Source organism: Bacillus rossius, chromosome 2 (genome assembly GCF_032445375.1).
Source record: "Bacillus rossius redtenbacheri isolate Brsri chromosome 2, Brsri_v3, whole genome shotgun sequence".
Classification (NCBI taxonomy): Eukaryota; Metazoa; Arthropoda; class Insecta; order Phasmatodea; family Bacillidae; genus Bacillus; species Bacillus rossius.
Window position 1 is genome coordinate 21,151,312 of NC_086331.1, and position 24,703 is coordinate 21,176,014.

The window sequence follows — 24,703 nt, forward strand, 5'->3', positions numbered from 1 at the left end:
ATCACATTTAATATATTTTTTGCATGCCATGCATGTTAAGGGTGGAGCAGGGTATGAACTTTATTTGTTTTGGTCCTTTTTTGTGCCTATTTTGATATAATCAAAATTGTATCCAAGGGTGTATACAGGAAGGCCAAGGGAGGTGAGGTGTCCTCCTGAAGTAACACATAAAATATTAAATCTTTATTGCTAAACAATTTGTCATGCCAGTTAAAAATAAATTTTCTACAATGTTACTTTCACTGTTCAAGCATATCTTATTTTATTGTAAACAGCAAAATACTGTACCTATAATTGTTAAAGCCTTGGACACAATTATTTTTTTTGTATTTAATGTTTTTAAATAAGTTTTTCCAACACCCCACTTCACACGTTCATTCTTTACATTACTCTACCTAGACCAATTTTTTAATTTTTTTATAGGCCTCTGCTTTCACAGGCAGCTAGTTCACACATTTCCCACATATTAGCAGCAGTGACCGGTATACACCGATAAACTGCACCCCGTATCATTCTCTGGGCATGGCAAGGCACTAAGTTCCATGAGTGCAGGCACATAGCTCACCTAGTGTTACATTTAATTTGAAAAATAGGCAAAAGTAACTAAATAGTATTCTCCAATATACTTCTGGTGAATCATCACCCTAATACTAATTAAATAAAATTGTATTACAAACACTATAACCTTTTGCTAGTAGAATATAATCCTATGTATGTACAAATCCTGAGGTAAATTCCCGCTTACCTGTTTTCTGACCTGAGGTGCTAAGCGATTGATTGAGCAAATACTGCTGCAGGGAGGGACTATGTCGCTGCTGGTGTTGAGGTGGTTGCTGATTTTGGTAGTTTGACACAGAGTTTCCTGCTAGAAACCATAAAAAAAATCACACACTTCTCACAGTAAACAAAAAATTGACAAATACATATTAACCTCGAATTTGCCTTGGAATGGACATGTTAAGTGTTCCCACTTTCTATATAAGTTTATTAGTTTTTTGAACTTAGAAAAAAATACTTGGGTTAGATTTTCTGATATATTAAAATACAGGCTGTTTATTCTTTTGAGAGGTATTTGTGCATTTGCAGCATGTTGTATGATCATAATTTAAATTGTTTCGTACTTTTTAAGTTATTTTTACCTCTGTTTATTTGTAGTTACATTTGTATGTTCTTGTAATTTTCTTTTGTATTATTTTGCTGTGGTTCTGTGTTTGAAAGCTGGCTGATGCAATTGTTTGCCAGTCATGTAATAATTAGAGTTCTGCTGTAAGCATGGAAAGAACCTGGGTTTAGTCGAAGCGCTGTTGCCATTTGCCACGATTGGCTGATATTTTCCTGTGCATTCTAGTCATTGTTCAGAGATTACTTCACATGAACACCCTTTTTTTTCTCTTGGATGACAAAGGGTGACCCCAAAGTCAGTCAGCGTCTGTACAAGGTACTGATAAGTCTCATATCGGGCGATGGCTCACAAGAAATATATTAATGCGGTAAGAGAAAATTTTGCGACTGCGGGTCTGTCTACGTCAAACTTAAAACCTTTTTAGACATTTAATATTTGTTAGATCACAGTCGTCGGTAATAGCCCAACACATGGAGTGAGTAACTTGTACCAAGAGTTGCAAAAAAATATGGGATTTTATTACGAAGATAATTTTCATCTTTCGTTACCTACCAATGGACAGTAACTCTATTTTGAGCCAGTAAAGTTGTTTCGTGTGGCCATTTGTATTTTTGACACGTGCTCGATTTGTGGTCGGAAGATGGTGACCATTGTGACTTGTTTTCATGAAGGATTAATAAATAAAAAAATTTCAAATCAACCGTGTCCCAAGGACATTACTTCATTTAAGCAATAACACAACTTTTTTTTGAACTTAAAATATTTTTTTCAGCACCCAAGAAATTTCTTCAAGTGTTCATGTATGTGTATAAGATGCATGTTTAACTTAATTTATATTTAGTAGTTTTGCCAATTGTCTCAATATGTTACTAGTAAAAAGTAAATTAATTAATTAATCTAGGATTTTTAGCTAACTACCCCCCAACATTTAAATGGTTAGTTAGCCTATGATAATTCTAAATATTGTCGCGTTCCAAAATTTTTTGGCACAGCAGTCTTTAAAATTCTGTCTTTCTTGGCGCAGGCTGTGTGGGTTGCCACAGTTTCAGAGTGGCACAACTCCGTGGCGAGAGCATGTGAGTGGCCCGGGCGGTGGTTCTGCTGGTGTCGCACATACTGTGTGGCGTGAGCCAACCACGCTTCCGGCACTGCCTCGGGCTGACGATTCTTTCTGAGTCACACTGTGGTGAAACGTGAGGCATTGTCCCTTGCGGCACGAGCAACACGGGGTCCACTCCGCTAGTTTGTACCCTGATTGCGAAATTTGGGGTTGGTGAGGCCGAAACATTCTGGTAAGTAGGAGTGGCCAAGGGCTTTGAAGCACGAGTGAGTGAGCTGGAGGCTCAGTCAGGGGGAGATTCCCCCTGTGGCAACAAGTCGGTAGGGACAGGCCCACTTATAAAGGAGGAAATGAGGTCGCGATTCAAGAGGTAAAGTTTCAAACTGCAATATTTTCCGCTTAATGATAGTGTGTCAATTTAGCACAAAGGTTAAGTGCATGTTTCAGTTATGAAGGCTCTAGATTAAAATCATGTTGTCTGACAATCCTTTCTTTTTTTGTCACAGATTTCCTTATACATCTTATTATTGGATTTTAACACCATATTTTGAAAAATGTATAATATTATTTGCTGAACTTAATGTTGTAACTTTTAAAACATAGGTCAGTTCATTGATTTAGTAAATTTTCACTAGGTAGGCATTAAACATTTAATTTTTTTCTTGTATGTAATAAAAACGCAATTGAAGTGATTGGGAATATATCTCCATAGATAAAACACAATGAGTTTGCTTGTTAGTGCATGCTTCTGAGCATGATAAAATTTTACACATTTGACCTTCAAAACAAGAGGAATATCACCGTTCCCTTAAAGTGGAACTCTGGTACTGCCTGGTGAAATTTTGCACAACTGACAAATAAAGAAAAATGAAAAGTTATGTCTACATCTGTTTTTAAAAAAGAGGAAGGTCACTGTCCACAAGAAATCCCCCCCCCCCCCCCCCAAAAAAAACACCCTGTCCCCTTTCCCAACCTTTCTAGATGAATTTTGTGACTTCTTGAAATTTTGCACACTTGAAAATTACTGTCTTCATTTAATTACACGCGCACACACACAACAACGCATGCGCATGCACACCCACACACACAACAACGCATGCGCATGCACACCCACACACACAACAACGCATGCGCATGCACACCCACACACACAACAACGCATGCGCATGCACACCCACACACACAACAACGCATGCGCATGCACACCCACACACACAACGCATGCGCATGCACACCCACACACACAACACATGCGCATGCACACCCACACACACAACACATGCGCATGCACACCCACACACACAACACATGCGCATGCACACCCACACACACAACAACGCATGCACATGCACACCCACACACACAACAACGCATGCACATGCGCACCCACACACACAACAACACATGCGCATGCACACCCACACACACAACAACGCATGCGCACCCACACACACAACAACGCATGCGCACCCACACACACAACAACGCATGCACACCCACCCACACAACGCATGCACACCCACCCACACACACAACAACGCATGCGCACCCACCCACACAACAACGCATGCACACCCACCCACACACACGCACACCCACACACATGCATGCACACCCACACATGCATGCACACCCACACATGCATGCAACCACACCCACACACATGCAACCACACCCACACACATGCAACCACACAAAAAAATAAAAATATTTTTAAAAAAATCAGTCTCCGTATTATTTCAAAGAAACACCTTATCCAACATTCCTACCCCTTAAAAACGAATTATGGTATTATTATGAAATTTTGCACACTTGACATTCAAAGAAAAAATTTACCATTTATGTTTAATTACAAAACCTACTACTCCCATCCTCAATCCACCAGTAGTTTAAATATCTGTAATGAAACAACACATGTATTCAAATTACTCTCTATAAAAAAAACAAGTGTCTACACTGCGAAAAGCTCGGGCAATACATATACATATATACACACACACATTAATTATATCCTTTGTGCTGTAAAATATTTTTCTATTTAAAAGTTACATAACCAAATTTTGATAATTATTATCACTATTAATTTAAAAATAGGTTAATGTATTAAATCAAAAAGTAAACAACCTGGAAAAACGTTTCACAAAAAACTACGTAAGTACTCACCCCTAGGGTTGGTCCTGTGCATCATAATGAGGGAGTTGATCTGTTGAGGAGGCACAGCAGTTAAACTTGAATGACTTAACTTCGAGCAACCACCTCCATAACTGGCAGCTAATCGCTGCTGTTGCTGCAGAAGCAACTGCTGCTGTGCTGAGAGTGACTGCTGATGCTTCTGCTTATGATAATCCAAGTTAGGGTTAAAATGGTAATTTGGATTGCCTTTCACAATCGCTCGACCTGAAATCAGAAACAGGTTATGATAAAATCACCAAGACTAACACCTGGCTGTTTTTTTTAAATTTGAAACTAATATTTTTATATCTCGAGAAGTGAATCCGGCAAACCCGACAAGTTTCATTACTCTAAGATTTCTGATTAACATTACCAAAAAAAAAACTTATTTTTATGTCCATGTTGGAGATTTTGAACTTTTATATGCAGATTTTAAAGACCAACTGTGTTTTACAGGAGAAATAAATTATGGCTTTTAACTTAAAAAAAGGGAAAAATTTAAAATTGTGCTTGCGGCAAAACCGTCAAGACCAAAGCAGTTAAATATCTCGGCTGGCAAAACATACCTCTTTGAAGCATCTTTCCAAAACCAAGATTAATGTACATTGAATTTATTAAATGACATAACCTAAACGCAAAGCCTAATTGGCAGCTTTACCTGCAACGAGCATTGCAAATGAACATATCACAGTTTATTTTTTACAACTATGGTTAGTTGTGTTTCTTTTTTTTTATCAAAGCAAAACTCTTCGCAGTGGTAGTTTGTTCACGCAAGAGAAATAATGCTGCTCAAACAAGAAGTCGAGAGGTGACACTCAATTTGTGCAAAAGAATGTAGAATGATTAAGGCCGACTTGCCTCAGTTGTTACTCGAGGCAAAGAAAATTATATGGAAAGTTATTGCTTGGAGTTACCTTACCTGACAAAGCCAACCTAAATACTCAAGTGCATTTTAAGCTGTGTGTTGTGCAATAAGTTAATTGTAACTAGCTAAGTGTGTGTATGCAATGCTGTGGCCAGTCATGGATGTTGAAAAGGGGGGGGGGGGGGGAAGGGGGGGGGGGGAGGGACAACCGGGGGATCTGCTCCGGGCAGATATTTCAGCGGATGCCAAATTCAAATGTTTGAAGGAAAAAAAACTTCTTTCACAAAGCGCCTAGCATTCAGCGCATATTGTTATATTGATTAATTATTTGATTTTGAAACGAAACCCAGCTGGTTTTTTAACGGATCCTAAGTTAATTTCTGTACGTATCCTAAGTTGATTTTTGAACGCGTGCATAGTGTACGTGATGTCTCTGCCAGGAGAATCCACGTTGCATCTAGAAAAAATCTTTAGATTGATTTTTCTTTTCCGCAGACAAAAGGGGACGGGGCTACACGAGCTGAGCCGAATAAACCCGAAAAGTCTAACATCAAGAGTCGATAGTAGTTTATGTGGTTAATTGGGTGTGCAAGTAATCAGCATTATAATTATTAGCGAAAACCAAAGATTTAAACAACCATAGAGGAAATAAAACCATCAACAGGAATAACATGTAAAATTTATATATTATCTTATAGGTGTAATAGTCAGTTTGATGTATTAATTTGAGTACAAGTTGTGTTATGTCCTATTTGACTAAAATTTTGTAGCTAAAGTACAAAACACTACTACATTGTAAGTTTTATTCAGTAAATTCTGTGTTTTTTGTTAAAGTTTTAAAAATATTATTTTAGATTCTACTTTTAACAATGTTTTCTCTGCCAATCTGTGGAAGCTTGTTATGGCATATTTTACTTTATTTTTTAATCCATTTGTATTGTAACGAGAGGTGGTTACCAAAAATCAAAATTGTTTTGCTGGGCTTCGTAATTTGGGCATTAGCCAGTGTTAAAATGTATTTATTTATATTTTTAGGTAGTAAAGAGCAAATGATGTGTGCATCAAGAAAAAAGCTTTCTGGGGTTGAAAACAGAAAAAGAGCGAAGGATAAAATTGAAGAAGTAAATAAATCAGCTTCTAAGAAGAGAAGATGGCTTTACGAAGCAGGCACATCATTAAGCTCCACTGATACTTCCGATACTATGATTTCAGGTATTTTGAATAATTCTTGTAATTTGGACATTCAAGATAATTTGACTGAACAGTCAAAGCTTCAAGGCTCAGATGATGGGAAACAGTCTTCATCATAGGTATTATCTCAGCAGGAAGATGGCTGTGAGCTAGCATCTATTGCAGTCGAGTAGCAAAGAAAAAATTATATAGATGTAATGGAACAGGTACATGCCCGGACCATGAAAAAATTACAGATCAACAAAGGTCATTTTAAAGCAAACAAGCTGTATTACTAAATGATAAACATCAAAATAACTTAGAGTTTAGGTCCACTGAATGCAACGGTAGGCATTTGACTCATCATATGTGATTCGGAACAATGGCAAATAAGGAAAATATTAAAAGATCCTGGCTATACACCAGCAATTCTACATCAGCCTTGTGTACAAAGGGTCTCAATTGAAAAAAAAAAAGGCTTCAGAAAGATTATCCTAGCATGAAACATCACAAACACAAAGAATGTTTTTTTATCAAATGGAAAACCCATCTGCAGCAAATAAAATAGTATCAGGGCATAAATTGTGACATTGATCAATTAATTCACTCTGAGAAATAAAAAATGGAGACATATTCTACATGTAGTAATGGATGCTGTTATGTATCTTGCCACAAACTGTCTTTCTTAGGTTCTAAAGAAACACTGTGATTTCACTGAAAAATTTCCTGAACCTAGTCAAGGAAATTTTCTTAATTTGATAACTCTGCTCACCAAATACAATCCTACTCTCAAGTATCAGACCACGTAAATAAAGGACAGGTATTCTATTTGTCGAAGACAATACAAAATGAAATCAATATAAAGGCAAACAAAGTTCGAAATACCTTTATCAATGAGATCAAGGAGAACAACTATTTCACCATCATGATCGACTGCACTCCAGATGAATTTTACAGAGATAAATTATGATTATATCAAGTAACCAATGGCACAGATTTTGAAACAGAAAACTTTTAGCTCTGTTATCCAATTAGTATTCCTTGACGGCCAGTATTCAAAATTTTTTTAAAAAAGCTTTTGAAACTAATTATACAAAAATTATGCAATTCATTTTTCAATTTAAGTTAAGTCACTTTCGAAGTCTACAAATAAAGTATCAGATAAATAGCAAAAAATGAGTGTGCTTTGCAATACAGAGCAAAGGATAATATTAACATTTAACAAGATGCTAGTTACTAAAAATGTAAGTCAAAAATGAGCAGCTGTCCATCACATTTTCAAGTAAAACCTGCATAAATACTTATAATACAAAGTTTCCAGTACAAGCACACACAGGCAAGATAATTTGCAAGCCTGTTGTGGATTCTACTCAGATAGTGCTTTCCCGCTCTCTGTACCAACGGGAGGGGTTTCCACACATTTAAAGTGACTTTTTTTGTCTTTTTTGTCATTGTCATTTTGTCATTTTCAGTATTTAGTCCTTGTTGTCCTTGCCTATAAGTGTCGTGCCCACCGTAAAAGCCCAACTGCTGTTGGTGGGCATGTAACAAATGTATAATAAATAAAAATAAAAATTATAGTTACATAAATAAATTATTTGTATTAGTTTACCAACATGCCCAAAGGCAAAAACCTTAACACTTTCTTAATGAATGAACATGTAGTGACACTTGCCTGGTGGCTTACTTATTCCCCATGGATTCACAGAGTTTGAAAGCTGTGATGGTGGTTGCCTTTGCTGTTGCTGTTGCTGTTGCAGCTGCTGCTGCTGCTGCTGATGCTGCTGTTGCTGCTGCTGCTGCTGCTGGTAGTGGTGGTGTTGCTGTTGATGCTGCTGATGATGCTGTTGCTGATGATGTTGTTGCTGTTGCTGATGATGTTGCTGTTGCTGATGATGTTGCTGATGCTGGTGGTGGAGGTTGTGATGGTGGTGGTGTACAGTTTGCAGATGAGATGCCTGCAGTTGCTGAAGCTTGCTTTGCTCTATATTAAACATTTGGAAAAAAAAAAAGCTTTCACCAATTCTCTAAAACACTTCATGCAGGAGAAAAATAGTAATTTCAAACTTAAACATGCCCTACCATCAGGACGTGCAGAATTCAAGACATCAGATTCCTTCTCAGCTGTCATCTTCCTCAAAACTGATGTTGGTGTGAATGCAAGTGGGGTAGGTGAGAGGTGTTTGGCTGGAGAAGTGCTTCCTTTTCCACCAGCACTTGTGCTGGCTGAAGACATGTTCGGGGACACAGACCTGTCAAGAGAAAATTTCACTATATGAGCAATTATTGACAGTGATTTACTTAAGCATTTATCTACACTTATATAGAAATAACCATATGATGAAACTTCTTGCCAACTCTCATGCAGTTTGATTTTGAATAGCCTTATTGTAGTCTTAATGTTATCCAATAGTGCTACAGCAAGTATTTTGTCATTTAGACATGACGTCTCTGACAGTGACGTTATTAGAATCTGATACAAATAATGCAGAGAAATTGGGGGGAAAATCTGCCATTGCCTATCGAAAGAAACCATCCCAGCAAGTGCCTTGAATAATCGCCGGATCAGGATGGCTAAGCTGTAATTAGAACCTGGGTCCCTCTCAATGCAATTCCATTGTTTTACCATGGAGCCTCTTCTATGGCAAAAAAAACTATTTTCTGCTAGTTTCTTCTAGATACCCAGAAGTGGGCTGGCTGAAGTATACCTCACCACACACAAAATATTACTCCTTATGAGAGCATATGTGTGAAGACTTTCTAACAGCTACACTACTAGCGGGTCTTCAAGTTGTCCTATTGAAATGGTACTACTTTCTGTGCTGATTCTGCAATTGGCTAATGAGAGCATTCTCCATAAGTAACGTTACTTTGGGAAGCTTAGCTTTCTGGCAGCAGCCGAGATAGCTCACTGAAAACGCAGAGCTTTAGCACTGTATTTTAAACTAATGCCAAAGGACATCAAATTATTATTATTTTCACACAAATATTAAGACAAAACACAGTTTAGTTAAAATAAAAACTTTCTTCAATGAATCAAATGTAACAACATATCTTATTTATTTAACATGTTACTACAGTTGACAGATGATAAGTATTAATTAAATTATGATTCCTACCACAATTAAGTTTTGATGAGAATAAACAACTACACACTAAAAAATGTTTATTTTTATAATTTTAAAAAGTTACATATATCTGTCAAAGGATGAATGTTAAAACTTCTTTCAGATATATTTTTTCTATATGAAAGCCAACTGCATGAATCAACCTTCAAAAGCAACTTTAAATAATATTTTGCAATAGCAGACAGAAAATTTTTAAATTTCATTTCAATGTATTCAATGGTAAATTATCAAAACATTTTAAGCAGGAAGAGAAATTCCAAAATTTCAAAAATTATGTGCACTCATTCAGTAAGCAAACTTAAGTCAAAACAAATAGCACATCCTTTGTTTCCTATTATTTTATGTAAGAGTTAAAAGTGCTTGCAACAGCAGGAAAATAATGTTATTTGAATTTATTTTATACATGGTAACATGCACATCAACACTCAAAATGAGTTTACATGGATGTGCATACAAAGACAACAATAAAAATACAAATAGAAGTACAATCCACATAGGACAGATCAAATAATGGACACACACAATGATACTAACAGTAAAAAAAAGTATTAAAAGGATAATATATGATGTGCAAGGAACATTGCTTGAAACTAATTACAATATTAACATTTGTAACAGAATAATTAATTTTCTAAAAAAATGTTTTTTTATATATATTTTTATTGTTAATTTTGAGAACTTCAAGTTTATTCAAATTGGTTATGAGTCTGTATAAAATATAATTTCTATTTAAGGTACAGAAAGTTGAAGTCAGACAGCTGTGTAATATAGGGACTCTTAGTCCAGTGTTATCTAACAATTTAGAATTAATTTTGTAATTATAATAATTTTTTAAAAAAATAAATAGAAAAGGAAAGCCCAAACTACATAAATATAATATACTTTTATTCTGTCATCTATGATATAACTAAGCCACTGCAATTCTTGCATGTCAGCAGAGTTATTTAACATTTATGCATTTTAAAATTTCGAGAAAAGGTTAACGTAAGGAAACATTGTTTGCTGTATTCTATAAATGTTTAAATATGAAAGATTTTCAGCATGCTATCATGCTTCACAAAATATCTGACATTGCAAGGAAACCAGTCTCGTTTACAGTTGAACCAGTATTTAACTCAATAAGCTACCTCATTACGTAACCCATTACAAAGCACTTAGGGAATATAAAAAGGAAAAACATAAGAAATATTGACTGGTGTACGATGGGCTTTAAAGTGCAGCAGCTACGCAAATCAAGACAGTGTGTCTGCAGATACTAGGTAAACCAATTTCAGGGCTTTTTCGGGACCTTTCAATAGAATTTTCTAACTTTATGTCGCAGAGTAATACAATAAGCAAAGTTAAAACCTTTTCAGAGCAAATGTGATAATTATTTTGTAGGCTAGTATGGTGTAAAATTTAACACTAACTGCTGAACAGTAAATGAAATCTAAAAATTACACAGGCTAGAAAACAATTTTTTTTAAAACCTAAAATAATTTAAAGATTAATATTTATTTAAGTACATTACAAAACATTTAACTCATTTGGTAATTGATTGCTTTAATTCTTGAATCTCCTTGAGGGTAAATTTGTTTTTAATGCGTATCTATCAGATAAATGCAAAAATGCTTCAGACAAAAATGAAATTCACAAAATTGATGCCATTTATTCGATGGTTCAATTTGCAATAAATTGAATTTAAGCAGGCATTTGTATATAAAAATCAATCCTTTTTGACTGTTTGAGTCTCTAAACCTAACTATTGAAATAAATACCTCGTCGTTAGACATCGCCGATGAAATGTTATGCTCTACAAAAAATGACATGTATAGCAGTTTAGCATCCATAGCCTTAATTTACCCATTGTGTTCCAGAGAAGACTAAAAATTTAATGTAAACTTGACACCTTCCTGTAGTTTTGATTTATCAGCAGTAATGGAATTCATAACTAACAAAAATTACATTTTTCTGACACTAGATGTAATGAGAGACAGCCACACTTTTGTGTAGCTATCACAAAACTTTTAAAAAACCTTTAAAATTAGCTGCTTCTGTTGTTGGCTGTTGCCACCCTAGCAAGTCTTTCCACTGTGACCAAAAAATTACATACACATCACCAAAATTATGGTGAAATGAGCACAGAGAATACCAGAGTTATTGTGCAATACATGCAGCCAACAACCAACAAGCCACAGGCCACACGAGACAGATTTATCCTATGAAAAACAGACAAACAGCATATTTCAGATATGTTAGCACATTTCTCTTTTCCTATAAAAATTAACACTTTAATACTCTTATAATCTTACTGGACATAAATTAGTAATTATGGAAAATCTAAAATAATTGGCAACACTACATGATTTAAGTTGACGGTTTCCCACAATTATTTAATGTGCCACAATAAACTGCAGTGAGGCATCAAAAAACAAAACGCAAGCTAGCAAAATAGGTACTGAAAATTAAAGTTTTGTGACCATTACTGTTATTCATGACTTTCAGAACCGGTAGGCACCCTGCAATAGGGCTTTACTTGCTCTCCTTGGAGGGTGGCACTTGCTTTGATGCTTTTAAATGAAGGGTGCAGACAGCCAGTTCCCTCTGAGCCTTTTCTGAGCAACACATGGAACTGAGCTAACACTACACTCTGAAAGCTTAAAAAGGACTTGGGTTCAAATCCCGGCATAGGTTGTAGCATAGCATAACTCCTGCCCTTACTAGTTATAACACTAAGAATGTGTTATGTTGCAATGTTTTCTTAAGGTTCCATAATTATTTAATAATCATTTTTCACTTATTATAGGCCCAAGCAAAAAAAATATATTGCAGAGAAAGTTGGCTATCAGACAAATACAGTTAAAACACAGTTAAGCAGCCAACAACATAACTGATAGCCAAGTTGTCATGTATGCTTAGCTACCGAGTATGCCTAAAAAAAACTGTAAATAATATTTGAGGCCAATTAAACACACTTTGCAAAGTAAGTCAGCAGATAGCAAATTGGTCAACTAACTATTAGGTTTGTTCCTTGACCTAATATTGCAGCTCGAACGTACAGTACGTTAAACAACACTAAAGTGTAACATATCTGCAAATTTACATCTGAATGTACATTACATGCAAAGTATCAACACAGTTACAAAAAAGTATATTTCACATGCAAAGTCTTAAGTAAATAAAATGTCAACTGATCATGTTAGTTTTGAACATGTGACCTACAATGTCACTAAAATTGTAAATAGTTAGGGAATAGATATTTCAACCAAATAGTTCAATGACAATGAACAAACTTAGAATTAATTCTGAAAACTGACAAGAGTGAATGATATCACTTATCTATTCACTTATCTATTATACTTTTTTTAGCAACTGTAGTGAAATGATTCTACAATAGACACTGATGAGAAAAATGTTTTCAAAGCACAAATGTTGTTGTAATATTTTATTGCAACATGTGAAAAATTTTTGGTGTACATTTGTTTATTTGAAATTATTAAGTGCTGCTTATCTGGCAGTATTTATCTTCAAGGCAAATTTCACACTATTTGCATGTCAAAATTAACATAAAACTAAATTTAGCCATTATGATACTGTCCCTGCAAAATAATTTGAGAAAAATTTTAGAAATTAAAATTTTTAATAGCTCCAAACTTATTTAACCTCATCACCAACTGCAGAATTCAAATGTTAAACAATTTACCTACTACGTGTATCAACCACTACCCTCTTACAGAACGCACACAAACCTACTTCCCCCCTTTAATTTTGACGCTTCCCACAAATCAATAACAAAGTATAGCTAGGTAATGTTAAGTATAATAAGGTATCTACCAAACTAAAATTTATCTATTTTTAAGTTTAACCGCTTTATTACTCACTGTTGCATTTCTTGTCTTTTCCGGAAATTTTCCAACTGCTCTTCCAGCTTCTTCTTAATAAGGGCCGACTGCATTATGTTTTGAGTATGAACAACAAGTTCACGAGGAGATGGTACACGATGAGGAAGCCCTAAAATCGTAGTTCAACCAAAAAAATTCAGAATTAGCATTGTTCAAGATTTCTAAATTAGACATGTTACAGAAAAATTTCACTTTCACAAAATAGATTAGGCAACACTTTAAATAATTTTTAAGACATGTCGCTGCTTCACTTGATGATGTGAAGGTTGAAACTAGCGAGGAAGGGTGCCACTCTATGTTAGGAAGCTGGCGCAGATTCAGTCAGTCAAACAAGAGGGGGGGGGGGGGGGGGGGGGGAAGAAGGGTCAGACCACGTGGCCGGAAATAGGGTGGTCTAGCTAGTGTGGCTGGCCCAATTATACGCGAGGATATATAAAAATCTTTCTTCATCCACCAATTACAAAGGTTACGGCGGAACAGAGTTTTCAGCTGGTATTGCTTCTACTGTAGTCGCCAGAACTCGTGAGGGCTATCAGCGCGGGGGTGAGGAAACCCTTTTGCGAGGGGAGGTCGGGGCGGAAGAGAAAGTTGGCCCCGCCTACAAGCTGCGCTAGGAGCCATTTAAAACACATTGACCTTCGTCTGCGCTGCAGTAGTGACGGGACTGAACAATGATGGCAAGTAACGCGCGGCCGAAGAGATTTAAGAAAGTTATTCATAGCAAGGAAAGAGAAATAATGAGTGTTGTTGAAGTTTGTGACGAATAATCACGAAATAAATGATTGTAATCATAGTAAAATGAAACATGTATAAATGGTCATGACATGTCGAATTTTAAATGATGTTAAAGCAAGAGACTAAATATGTGTGCTCTCAATAATTTAAATGGATAAATTTATATATATAGGTATATATATTTATTTAATTTTGTCTTCAAAATTATGATACGGATTTAAATTAAATAGATCAGTTATTTTTGAAATATAATAAACAAATATCATCAATGTATTAGAAACTCTTACCCTACTTACCAGACATAACCATTGAAGAAAAGCAGTATTTTTTTTACTTTTGTCTCAAATACATATTTTAACGCGTGTGTAAAAAAGATCTTTAGTTTGCATTAATTTCTATATAAAACTAACGATATGTCAACGATTTTGTACATAGTATATTATTTTATATTACCAAACCTGTACGAGATGAACCTTGGCGAATAAACACACACACACACACATACATACATACATATATATATATATATATATATATATATATATATATATAAGTTTCCAGTTTGTGATGGATGTTATAGTCAGTTTTAAGATGATTTATGACAGCTGTATGTGCATATCTGTTATATATTCTACATTTACTCGACTTAACGAAGCTAAAAAGCGTGGCTTGAGAGCGTAAGAAGATGATATGAGGTATGAAACAGTGGATTTTATCCGGATCGCCAAACTGGAAAAAGAATGGTCAGACCATTACATTACCGCTTGAACTCATTGAACTAAATGTATCACTACAGTTACTCATGCAGAGCTTCATTGTGTATGTATGTATTCGAAAAATTAAATATTGGAATGACAAATAAGTTATGGCTTGACTTCGTGTCGACAGAAGGATTATTTGCAAGAGAATGCATTTTTTTATCGGGTTTTACAAACCAAGAACACACGAAGTGCACTTTGAACCGATGGTCTAATGCTTTCAGGACGCATAGTAAGCTGTACAGCTGTTGAACTTCTGGAGGGAGGGGAGAAGCGGCAAGCCTGACCTGGAGGGTTAGAGCGCGGAGTGGGGGGAAACGAGGACTAGGAAGGCCAGCCCTCACGTCGTTTGGTAACAGTAAATGCATCCTGCTGTTTCTAACTCATGCACACATGTGTTGTAAAATATTATTATTTTGTTTCCCATTTCAAATCAAATCATACTAGCATTCGTCTACTAAACTTTGCAGTTTTTATGAATAATTAGTTAATAAAATAAGACGCATACCGAAATTTCGAGTAATAACATTTTTAAGTTCCATCCTTACTCTTTAAATAATATTTTGCCAAAATCCAATTTATGTCATGGTATTTACAGAATCTGCTCCGCCGCAAACGTCGATTTTGCTGCTCGGAACCACATGTATCACGCACTCTTAAGGTGGGACATCCGGGCACACGTTAGCAAGCTGTCGCAGTGTCTTTGGCACGGGGTGAGAGGGGAAGTGGAAAACCCGGACTTTTAGCTACCCCCACTACTAGCCGCCGGGGGTGGTGGACATAGTCGCTGTTTGACACCCCAAACCGGTTATTCTGTAGGAGTTAGGACGGGGGGAAGGGGGGTTGCGAAGGAGGCCGTGTGGTATTTGGCGTGGACTCGCTCTTCCTCTGTCCCTTGAACAGGCGGAGACGCGGAGTCATCTATTGTTCATAGGCCAGTGACCTTGAAAGCGCTGCTTCAATAATATGACCATGGAGCGTTTACTTGCAGACTACTGGTAAACTGTCAGTGAGCATTTATCGTACACAAAATGTGTACCAGTTTTGAAATAAATGTTTGATTAACATCGATACAATTTTTTATTTATTTAACTAATTATCTTGAAAACATGCTTTGCAGCTCATATTCGTGCGGACAAAAGTTATTTGTTTAGAGTGATAAGTAAAGAGTATGATTTTCAATGCAACGCGCAAAATATTAGGTAAGTTAATAACCGAATCTCTGCCTTCATCGACTGTCGAGACCTCACTATTGAGGAGTCGTAAAACTCTCTCATCCTAACCAACTATTTAGTTGCTCCGATATCATCGATAGGTATTTAATATACATAAAATGAAATTGATAAAATGAAAGTGGAAACTGAAGTTAATGTCTAACTTGTAGGATGTGAATACCTGGCATTATTGTACTGTATCGTAAGAGTACTTGTCGGCCGCGTCTGTTGTACTATAAGCAGTAGGTTTGTAGGCAGGCTTTGATCTGAATACAGATTTAAAGACGTGATTGACCATTAGATACAATTAAATGTAATTAACCAAACTACCTATTTTCATATTTATTTTCCCAATAAACTCACACAGATATCCTATCAATTTGTGTAGGTTATTGTGTGTTCCTTGACAGGAATCTATTTCTCAAAAGTTAGCTAAGTTCTGGTGCGGTAAGAATATTTTAGTGTTCGTCATTGTATTTCATGACAAAACATATAAATTAAGTCGTTTCAGTAGGTAGCAAAACATTTTACGTAAACATGGAATCTGAATAATCACGAACTGCAAACCATTCGATAAATTAGTTAGTAATAATGTTCACTCATATTGTAAACATGATTGCAAATGCAGTGTATCTCAAGCATAGGATCGTAGATATGATGCTTGGCAAGTTCTTCAGAGGTTTAGCGAGCTGTGTAGAGGCACGATTATATGGTAATGCGCGATAAAACAAAATAACACCGTAAACCGCTTGAAAACACGAAATAAAACGAAATTGTGCGAAATCCGCGATATGTCACGAAATTCCGTCTATCCTGATTATTTACGTTTTTTTTTTCCATTCTGTAAGGACAATTCACTATCTTCAGCACAATCAAATATTTCTGACAGTAACTAGCAGCCATATATATTATATGCGACGGTGATTCATTATAAATTTTAAAATGAAGTCTCGGAATTAACGTAATATTTTCTTTAAACGGTAATCTTGTGAACCATAATAATTTAAGATGTTGATAACTATGATACAATGGCCGTCGTTCACTCTCTGTAAATACAAAAATAACAAACGTCCAAAATGTTTTTCTATGATTACGTTTTTAATCATTAAAAATATTACACACTAAAGCGCATTGCTTTTACTGTTTATTTAAAATAAAGTACGTAGGGTATGAAAATAAAATTAACCCTTCTTAACGTAACAATTGTAAATAATAAATAGTACATGTTTATGTCGGTATTAATTTTCACGTACGTATGTTGGTATTCGGTATGTGTTTGTATTCGCATCTGTTCTCCATTGTTTTGATCTTTCCAGCACGGCAAGTTTTAGCGTATTTAGAGGTTAAATTCTTCCAATGTGATTAAAAAATTTTGATAATGCCTAAAACGAAGGTTTCTGCCAGTGACCGATCGAAATAATTTTCCAGCGAAGGATTTTATTTCAGTGATAAAATTTTAATGTGCAAATTCTGTAACTGCAGGCTAGACTACGAAAGACGCGATACGCTTGTGAAACATGTCGCGAGTGAGAAACATAAGCGTTTGAGGCAAAACTCATCTGTTAAACGACATCCTTGTCTAAGAGTCTTTAATGCCATTAATTTGCTGTTCAACCCAAGAAATGTGAGTAGGGTTAGCATAGAAGATGCAAACCTACAGAAGTGTCTGCATAACTTGCCTTCTGTTTCCCATCTTCCCATTGATAAATTCATACATGGCTATGTTGCTTTCAAAAAAATAGAGGATGAACTTTCATTGCCAGAAACAAGCCAAATTGATGTTGCAAAGGTACTTTGCTCCCTTAAAGGGGACTACAGTGAATTTGCTCAAGCCAGTTTAAGGGCAATCTGGTTCCCAACATCAAATGTTGATGCAGAACGTTCATTTTCCAGGTACTCACTGGTAGTTAGTGACATAAGACGTCTCACTCCAGAAAATGATAGCATTTTAATAAAACCGTCTTAATAGTAACTTTGGAAGTGCTTCATTGTGTAATTTTGTAGTGTATGCGATTGTAATTAAGTCGTGAAATTTTTAATAGTTATTTAAAAGTTTGAATTTATGAATTTGCAAATGAACTTAACTATCTATGAATTTGCAAATGAACTTAATTGTAATTAGATCATGAGGTTTTAGTGTTTATTAATATTTGTTTTAATAAATTTGCATGTCGTACAGAAAAGTAAGAAAATTTTGCCGTGGGTATATTGAGCAAAAAAATAAAACCATATAACACTGAAATCTTTATTTCTTTACACCAAAATTTGTCTTAAAATAACACCACAAAATCTTGACTATGTATGAGATATGTAAAATACTGTTTCATTCATAATACGAAACAGTACTTTACATAACAATAAGAGTGTAATTATACACAGTTAATTGTTATGATTAGTGCTCGTTTCAGCTAATTATAATATTTAATCATGGGAATTGTTTGCAGTCTAGCAAAACTTTACAACTCTATAAAACATTTTTCAGACAAACAAATAAATGTAACAAAAAAACTATCTCAATGTAGCAACTAAATATCTTATTTGGTATTGTACATATTAAAACTCACCTGCCTGCAATTTTGTTGACAGAAACGAAATCGTTGTTAACATTAATTCTCACAGCATATCTCAGTTCCTACTCTGTATTTTAAGATTCGTTGGTGTCGTGTTAAAACCGAAAATATTTTAACTTATACTTTTAATGACAACGAACCTAAAAAAATTCGACAGAAAGGCTTCATTGTGTTCATTTCTCAAAGAAAGTAAAGGAACATTGTAATAAACTCAATATAAATACATTCAAGGCGAAGATATTACACTTGTAAACTTTAAACTTTAAAATGCAAACAGTAGTCTGTATTGCTAATTTCATTTTACTGTGTTCTTACAAATCAGATTTTCCATAGTAGCAAATTTTTAAATGTCGATAACTGTAACTATGTATGTCAATGTAGGGTTAGGCCTAAATGATATAGGCTAATTTGTAAATTGACTAATTTTGAATTCGGCATACATTTTTCATTTAATAATCAGTTAAAATTACGGTTTAATCTCATGAAAGAATAGGACAATTTGGTAAAACTAATTGGGGACAACATGACCAACAATACATTTTCAATACCGTCTGCAATGAAATATCCCCAAAAAAATGTGATATTTGAAGATTATTGCCTTATAAAAAAATATTGCAACTCGTAGTTACAAAATTCTGTTATATTAAATAATGATTTTTCGTTTATACTATTATTTTAACTAAATATTACACGTCCTTTCCGAAACATTAGAAAAATAATCTACATAAACCGTAATTTGTTGGATCATAAATTCAATTTGTATATTTAGTCATCGTTTCAATACATATTTACAGCAAATAATACATACACTGGCAAACACTGAAGTACTGTATAAAGTAATTCAGTTTGCACATTGCATTCATTTGAACACACATTTATAACATATAATTCAATTATCACAAACACGATTTAAGTATAACGCACTTCATCATGTGCATTCGATTTCATTATATTCCACAAATATTAAGAACCATATAAATATAATGCAAGTAAATACTAGAGAAAGTTTATAAAGTGATTTCATTCGTAAATTTAATTTAATGATTCTGAAAAAAATAACAAAGTAGTCAATTGATAAGTATGTGTACCTATATAAACATACTAGCTGCCCGACCCGGCTTCGCACGGCTATACTAATGAAAAAAAATTAAGCCACATCTCCCATTTACAGTAATGGTAAATAAAAAAAATTCAGTGAAAATTTATTACAATGCTGTATAATGTACCGGAAAGAAAATGAATAGCACCGATGGTTTCCCGACTCGTGCACGCAACGTACAACTGATGTACCCGTACTTCGCTACGGCAGTCTACAGGCAGATCACGCTTGCGCCGCTCATTATACATGCCCCTTCTTTGTGGGTACGCCACTGCCGCGCGATGCCCGTTGCCATGGAGACGCAGAAGGCATGAACAATGCAAAATCCTGTTCTCATGCAGACAAAGTACCCACTGTTGCCTGGTTTTAACCACCCATGGGATCTGATTTTCGGAAAATGTCATCCTGCGTAACATAAGGAACATTACTGTGAAGTTTCAAGTCTGTAAAATATATATACTTGAAAAAAAGTGCAATTTTTGATATTTAAAGTACCCGCAAAATTTCAACGGTGATGAGGACTGCACTAACAATGAAATAGTCGTTGCCATAGAGACGAATGAAGCATCAACAAAGCAACAGCCGTTGCCATGGTGATTTTATACCAAAAACTGGAAATTTTGATATATTACGCCCCCGAAACTCCCCTTGGGGGTAGAATTAATCAAAATCCTTTCTTAGCGGATGCCTACGTCATAACATCTACCTGCATGACAAATTTCATCCCGATCCGTCCAGTGGTTCGGGCTGTGCGTTGATAGATCACTATGTCAGTCAGTCAGTCACCTTTGAGTTATATATATATTTAGATAACAACAGTAAGAAAGTATGCACACCTAAAAATAAAACTTTTAAATTATTACCTTTATCTATGAAATAAATATCTCACCATAATCACAAATATAGTTTTTTTGTTTTGTTTTGTTTTACTGAACTCACTGCTGATCCTGAAATCCTTCTGAAATTTCTGGGCACTGCTTCCCAGCATTCAGTATGTAATCAGGATTTCTTATTGGCATAGAACGTGTGTATCTAGGGTCAATTATCTCTGGTAATAGACAATCCATGTAAAACTTAACAAGTTTATCCTTCATTTCTTTCTGCCAGTAATTGTCGTCCCTTTTTATCCATATATAATACATACCCTTCCTAGTCCAGACACTGTATATGCAATAATTTCTTTTTGTAATGTGTAGCTGTCCCTGCACTTGAAAGAAATGATGATGGTTTTTGTTGAGTACAATTTTTCCATCTTGGCACGTAAATGATTTGATCTTTCCCTGAACTATCGCATCTTCTGGATATAAGTCTGCTGAAGAAAATGGGCATTTAACTTCCACTATACCATCATAATCTATGATACCATCTGGAGTGGCTCCCAAAAATTCCAGTTGCTCGTCCACAAACAGACCACATCGACGAATAGATATTCCTAAAGAATTCTGCAAATCTTCTAGTGCTTCTTTCTCGTTTTCTCGACCATGCACGATTGCTTCATTCCGTAGAGATGTTCCGTACAGAATACTTTTCACAAGCAAGTCACATTTCGTTGTTTTGCGGCGTTTACAAACTGACCCAAAATGTAAAGCAGTGAGTAGTTTTCTTCGTTCTTGCAACCACACTCCACTCCCACTTTGAAGTACTGTAATTTTTATTAAGTTTTTTTCTTTCTTCATCACTTCTCAGTGAATCAAGAAATAACGAGCGTTCTTTCTCAAACTCTTGATCATCCATGTCTTGTCGTTGTGCATTTGGTCCACAAAAACTATCTGTCACAAAAACCCGAAAACTACTTCTTTGAGAATTTCGTGGACTGCTTTGGATATTTCTTCTGCACGTTTCTTGAATGTCTCTTCAAATCTGTCCTTTGTTTCCTTTTAAGTTGGACGTTTTTACAGAAAAATCCAGGACTTCTGCCATACATTTGCTTGCGTATCGTGTAGTGAGCTGTTCCTGTGTTATGCTGTACTACTGCTCCAGCACATCTTGTTTGGTAACTATTTCCTCTTTAAAAGTTGAGTCTTTTCCCTCCAGTCTATTTGGAAATGGAAGGATTGTATTGTTCAGCAGCATTGTTGTCCATACAGTATAGCAAACTACGAGTATTCCTGGCAAGGTGTTTTGCTGCCAACATAACTTTTTCAAACAGTCAAGTGCTTATCAAATCATTGATAATGGAGCTTTCTTCTGTTTTTGCAGCATCACAGAAATACCCCTGTTCTGCACAGTTATTCTGACTCCCAAATACATGATTTGGCCCATTCAAAATATCCTTTCATAGCTCGGAAATGCTTAGCTCAATATGATCTGTCATGGTCTTATTCCTGTATTCTACAGCCTTCTTCACTGCCATTCCAATTCGCAAAATAGAATTTCGAATTTTCTTCCCAAGACAAATAGGATAACGGCCTCCATTATTTGTTGCTGCAATGACTCAATTTATTACAATAATTCCTTCAAAGGTGGTTTGAGCACTCAATTTTTTCTACAGTCAATGATTTGTAAGGTCTTGCGTCTAGAATATTTTTATATACCTACACTGCTGTCTCCATCTACAACAATTTTAGCGTATCTCACCGAATACATTTCCTCACTTGCAAGAAAACCTTCAAAATGATAGCCGATTCCATGTTTGTTGATGTTTGGTGAACACCCCAGTTCTTACTACAAGCACGATCGGCAGCAGTTGCATCTTTATTCTCTGCGCGATCTCAAATCGTGCAGTACTTGTTTTTCACCCCAATGAAGAGCACCTTCTTCGTGTAGTATCCAACAATAGCAGCCTACAAAAAAAAGTTATAGTTGTCGATAAATATAACAAGAACAAACGACAAAAAAATATAAAGAAAAAGTTGTACGTTGCAAATTAACATTTCAATAATATTTGTACAGAAAACAGTTCAATAAAAAAATAAAATAATGGCACGATGTAAACTTTCAGTTCCTAATTTTAACAATTTGTATACAGTCAGCGATATAATACTGCAATGCTAATGTCATGTAAATCAACGAGAGGTACACAGGTATGAAATAGCTGATGTGTAGTAAGATGTTAACTGCACCAAGAGACATGTATAAGGTCGGATGTAAAGTATTCTGTACGGAACATCTCTACGGAATAAGCAATCATGCATGGTCGAGAAAACGAGAAAGTAGCACTAGAAGATTTGAAGAATTCTTTAGGAATATCTATTCGTCGATGTGGTCTGTTTGTGGACGAGCAACTGGAATTTTTGGGAGCCACTCCAGACATCTGTAAATTTGGGTCTGCCATGAGCTGCGTTTGTTTCATCTGACAACCTGAAAAATTGGGATAGCCGTTACATTTTTGCCGCTTATAAAACTTGATAACTTGCATGTTTATTTTACGTAACCGTATTATAGCTTACCTTCGTCTCTTGCAAGAATCCAGTAAATTCTTACTGGCCTACGTTTTTTCCGTTTTGTCGACAGTTTCAATTGCCGTGTACCTTTGGTCGACCAACGACTATAAACTGTGGTCTTCCCTTGTAGAGATCAGACATTTTGTTTTCCGTCTATTCTCATTACCCGCACACTCAGTAGTGAAAAAACAAAGCACAGAATAGGATAGCTGACGAAAACTCTGTATGATCAAAATGAAACGGGCGCTTTGTGAATCACGAATCTAGGTAAAGGTGTGACAAGGTGAAGGTACAGTTTCCCTTCGAGCGGTTCCAGGAACGGTAGGAACGCGAACTTAACATACCGGCCAATTTATTACCCCCACAGAGCGCAGGAGGAGAATGAGCTCGCCGGTGGTGGGGGAAGCATCTTTAGAATGCGCTCTCTTCCGATAAAACCTGGAACTAAAAGTTAAATTTTACGTGCCTGTTTGTATCAAAACGGTTACTTAAACACATGCAATCACGGATATATTTTAAAAAGTTACTTGAATTCCAATGAAGCTATGGTATCGAAAATAGAATTTTCGCTACTTGAAAATTTAACAAGTTTGATATATTTTTATTATTTCTCTAATTGTGTAACATTAAAAATTCGACAATAGCTTTATTTTCCCCATCGTTGTCTTTAATAAGAAAAAAATTCCGTTTTAATAGGATGATCCAGCTGTGAGCTATAAGTCACGAAAGTCGTAAGATTTCTCCATATAAAATCCGTACGGATGTCCCACCTTAAGTTAGCCAAGTGTTTAATGATACAGTTATCAGGCAGTGCACACAAAGCTTTTCCACACATGGGTAGCTGGAGCGCTGGTAGCAAGTTTGTCTGGAATTCACAACTTGATCTGATACAAGTTAAAAATAACAGAAGAAAACACACCAACTGCATACACGAAGCGGGCGAGAAAACATGGTCTTGAGGAGCAAGAAGAATCACGACTGGCCTTGGCTCTCTCTCGAGTCACACCTTAACTCCCGGCGCCAGAGATGGCAATAGCCGAGGAGTTCCCTATGGGAAAACTGCACAGCTACACTTGCCGTGTGAAACACATCCAAAATAAGCATGTGGCAAAGGACCCTTCAAACTTACAACTTCAAACTGACTAAAAATTCTTAGAAAAACCCTAGAGAAGTAAAATACTGAATGCACTCACTTTTAGAAAACTGGCGCACACGAGTAACATGCTGGATGGTTGGAGAGGGTTTAATAATTATTTCCAGAAAAATGTAAAAATTATTAATACATTTGCCGCAACTGAAGTACATTTAATGTTGGAATCTACAGGACAGAAATGTTTTAACATATTTACTCGAATGTATAACTTAGAATTTAAAAAAAATCTTTGCCAAACCAATCGCTTCAACATATTTGTAACCATACTTAAAATATGAACACTAATGAATAAATATAAAATCAAGGAGTATCAAAATATATCAATACTTTCAAAATAAAGCAAGTACAACAAATTAAAGTGCTGTAATGAAAATTTCTTAAAGAAAAAACAA

General features: G+C 35.5%; 1 protein-coding gene across 16 annotated transcripts in view; it reads right to left on the reverse strand.

The window, feature by feature from the left end:
- The window catches only part of LOC134529158 (eukaryotic translation initiation factor 4E transporter-like), a 262,122-nt gene that overhangs the window by 23,577 nt on the left and 213,842 nt on the right, over window positions 1-24,703 (reverse strand). For 9 of the 16 annotated variants that reach the window (XM_063362949.1, XM_063362953.1, XM_063362944.1 and 6 more), the window contains 5 exons: window positions 13,379-13,508; window positions 8,473-8,642; window positions 8,066-8,374; window positions 4,347-4,580; window positions 746-865 (listed from right to left, as the gene is read on the reverse strand). In XM_063362949.1, the coding sequence (XP_063219019.1) occupies window positions 746-865; window positions 4,347-4,580; window positions 8,066-8,374; window positions 8,473-8,642; window positions 13,379-13,508 (963 nt within the window). The remainder of the gene's footprint in view (window positions 1-745; window positions 866-4,346; window positions 4,581-8,065; window positions 8,375-8,472; window positions 8,643-13,378; window positions 13,509-24,703) is intronic. The other 7 variants (XM_063362951.1, XM_063362945.1, XM_063362948.1 and 4 more) reach the window with 1 other exon arrangement.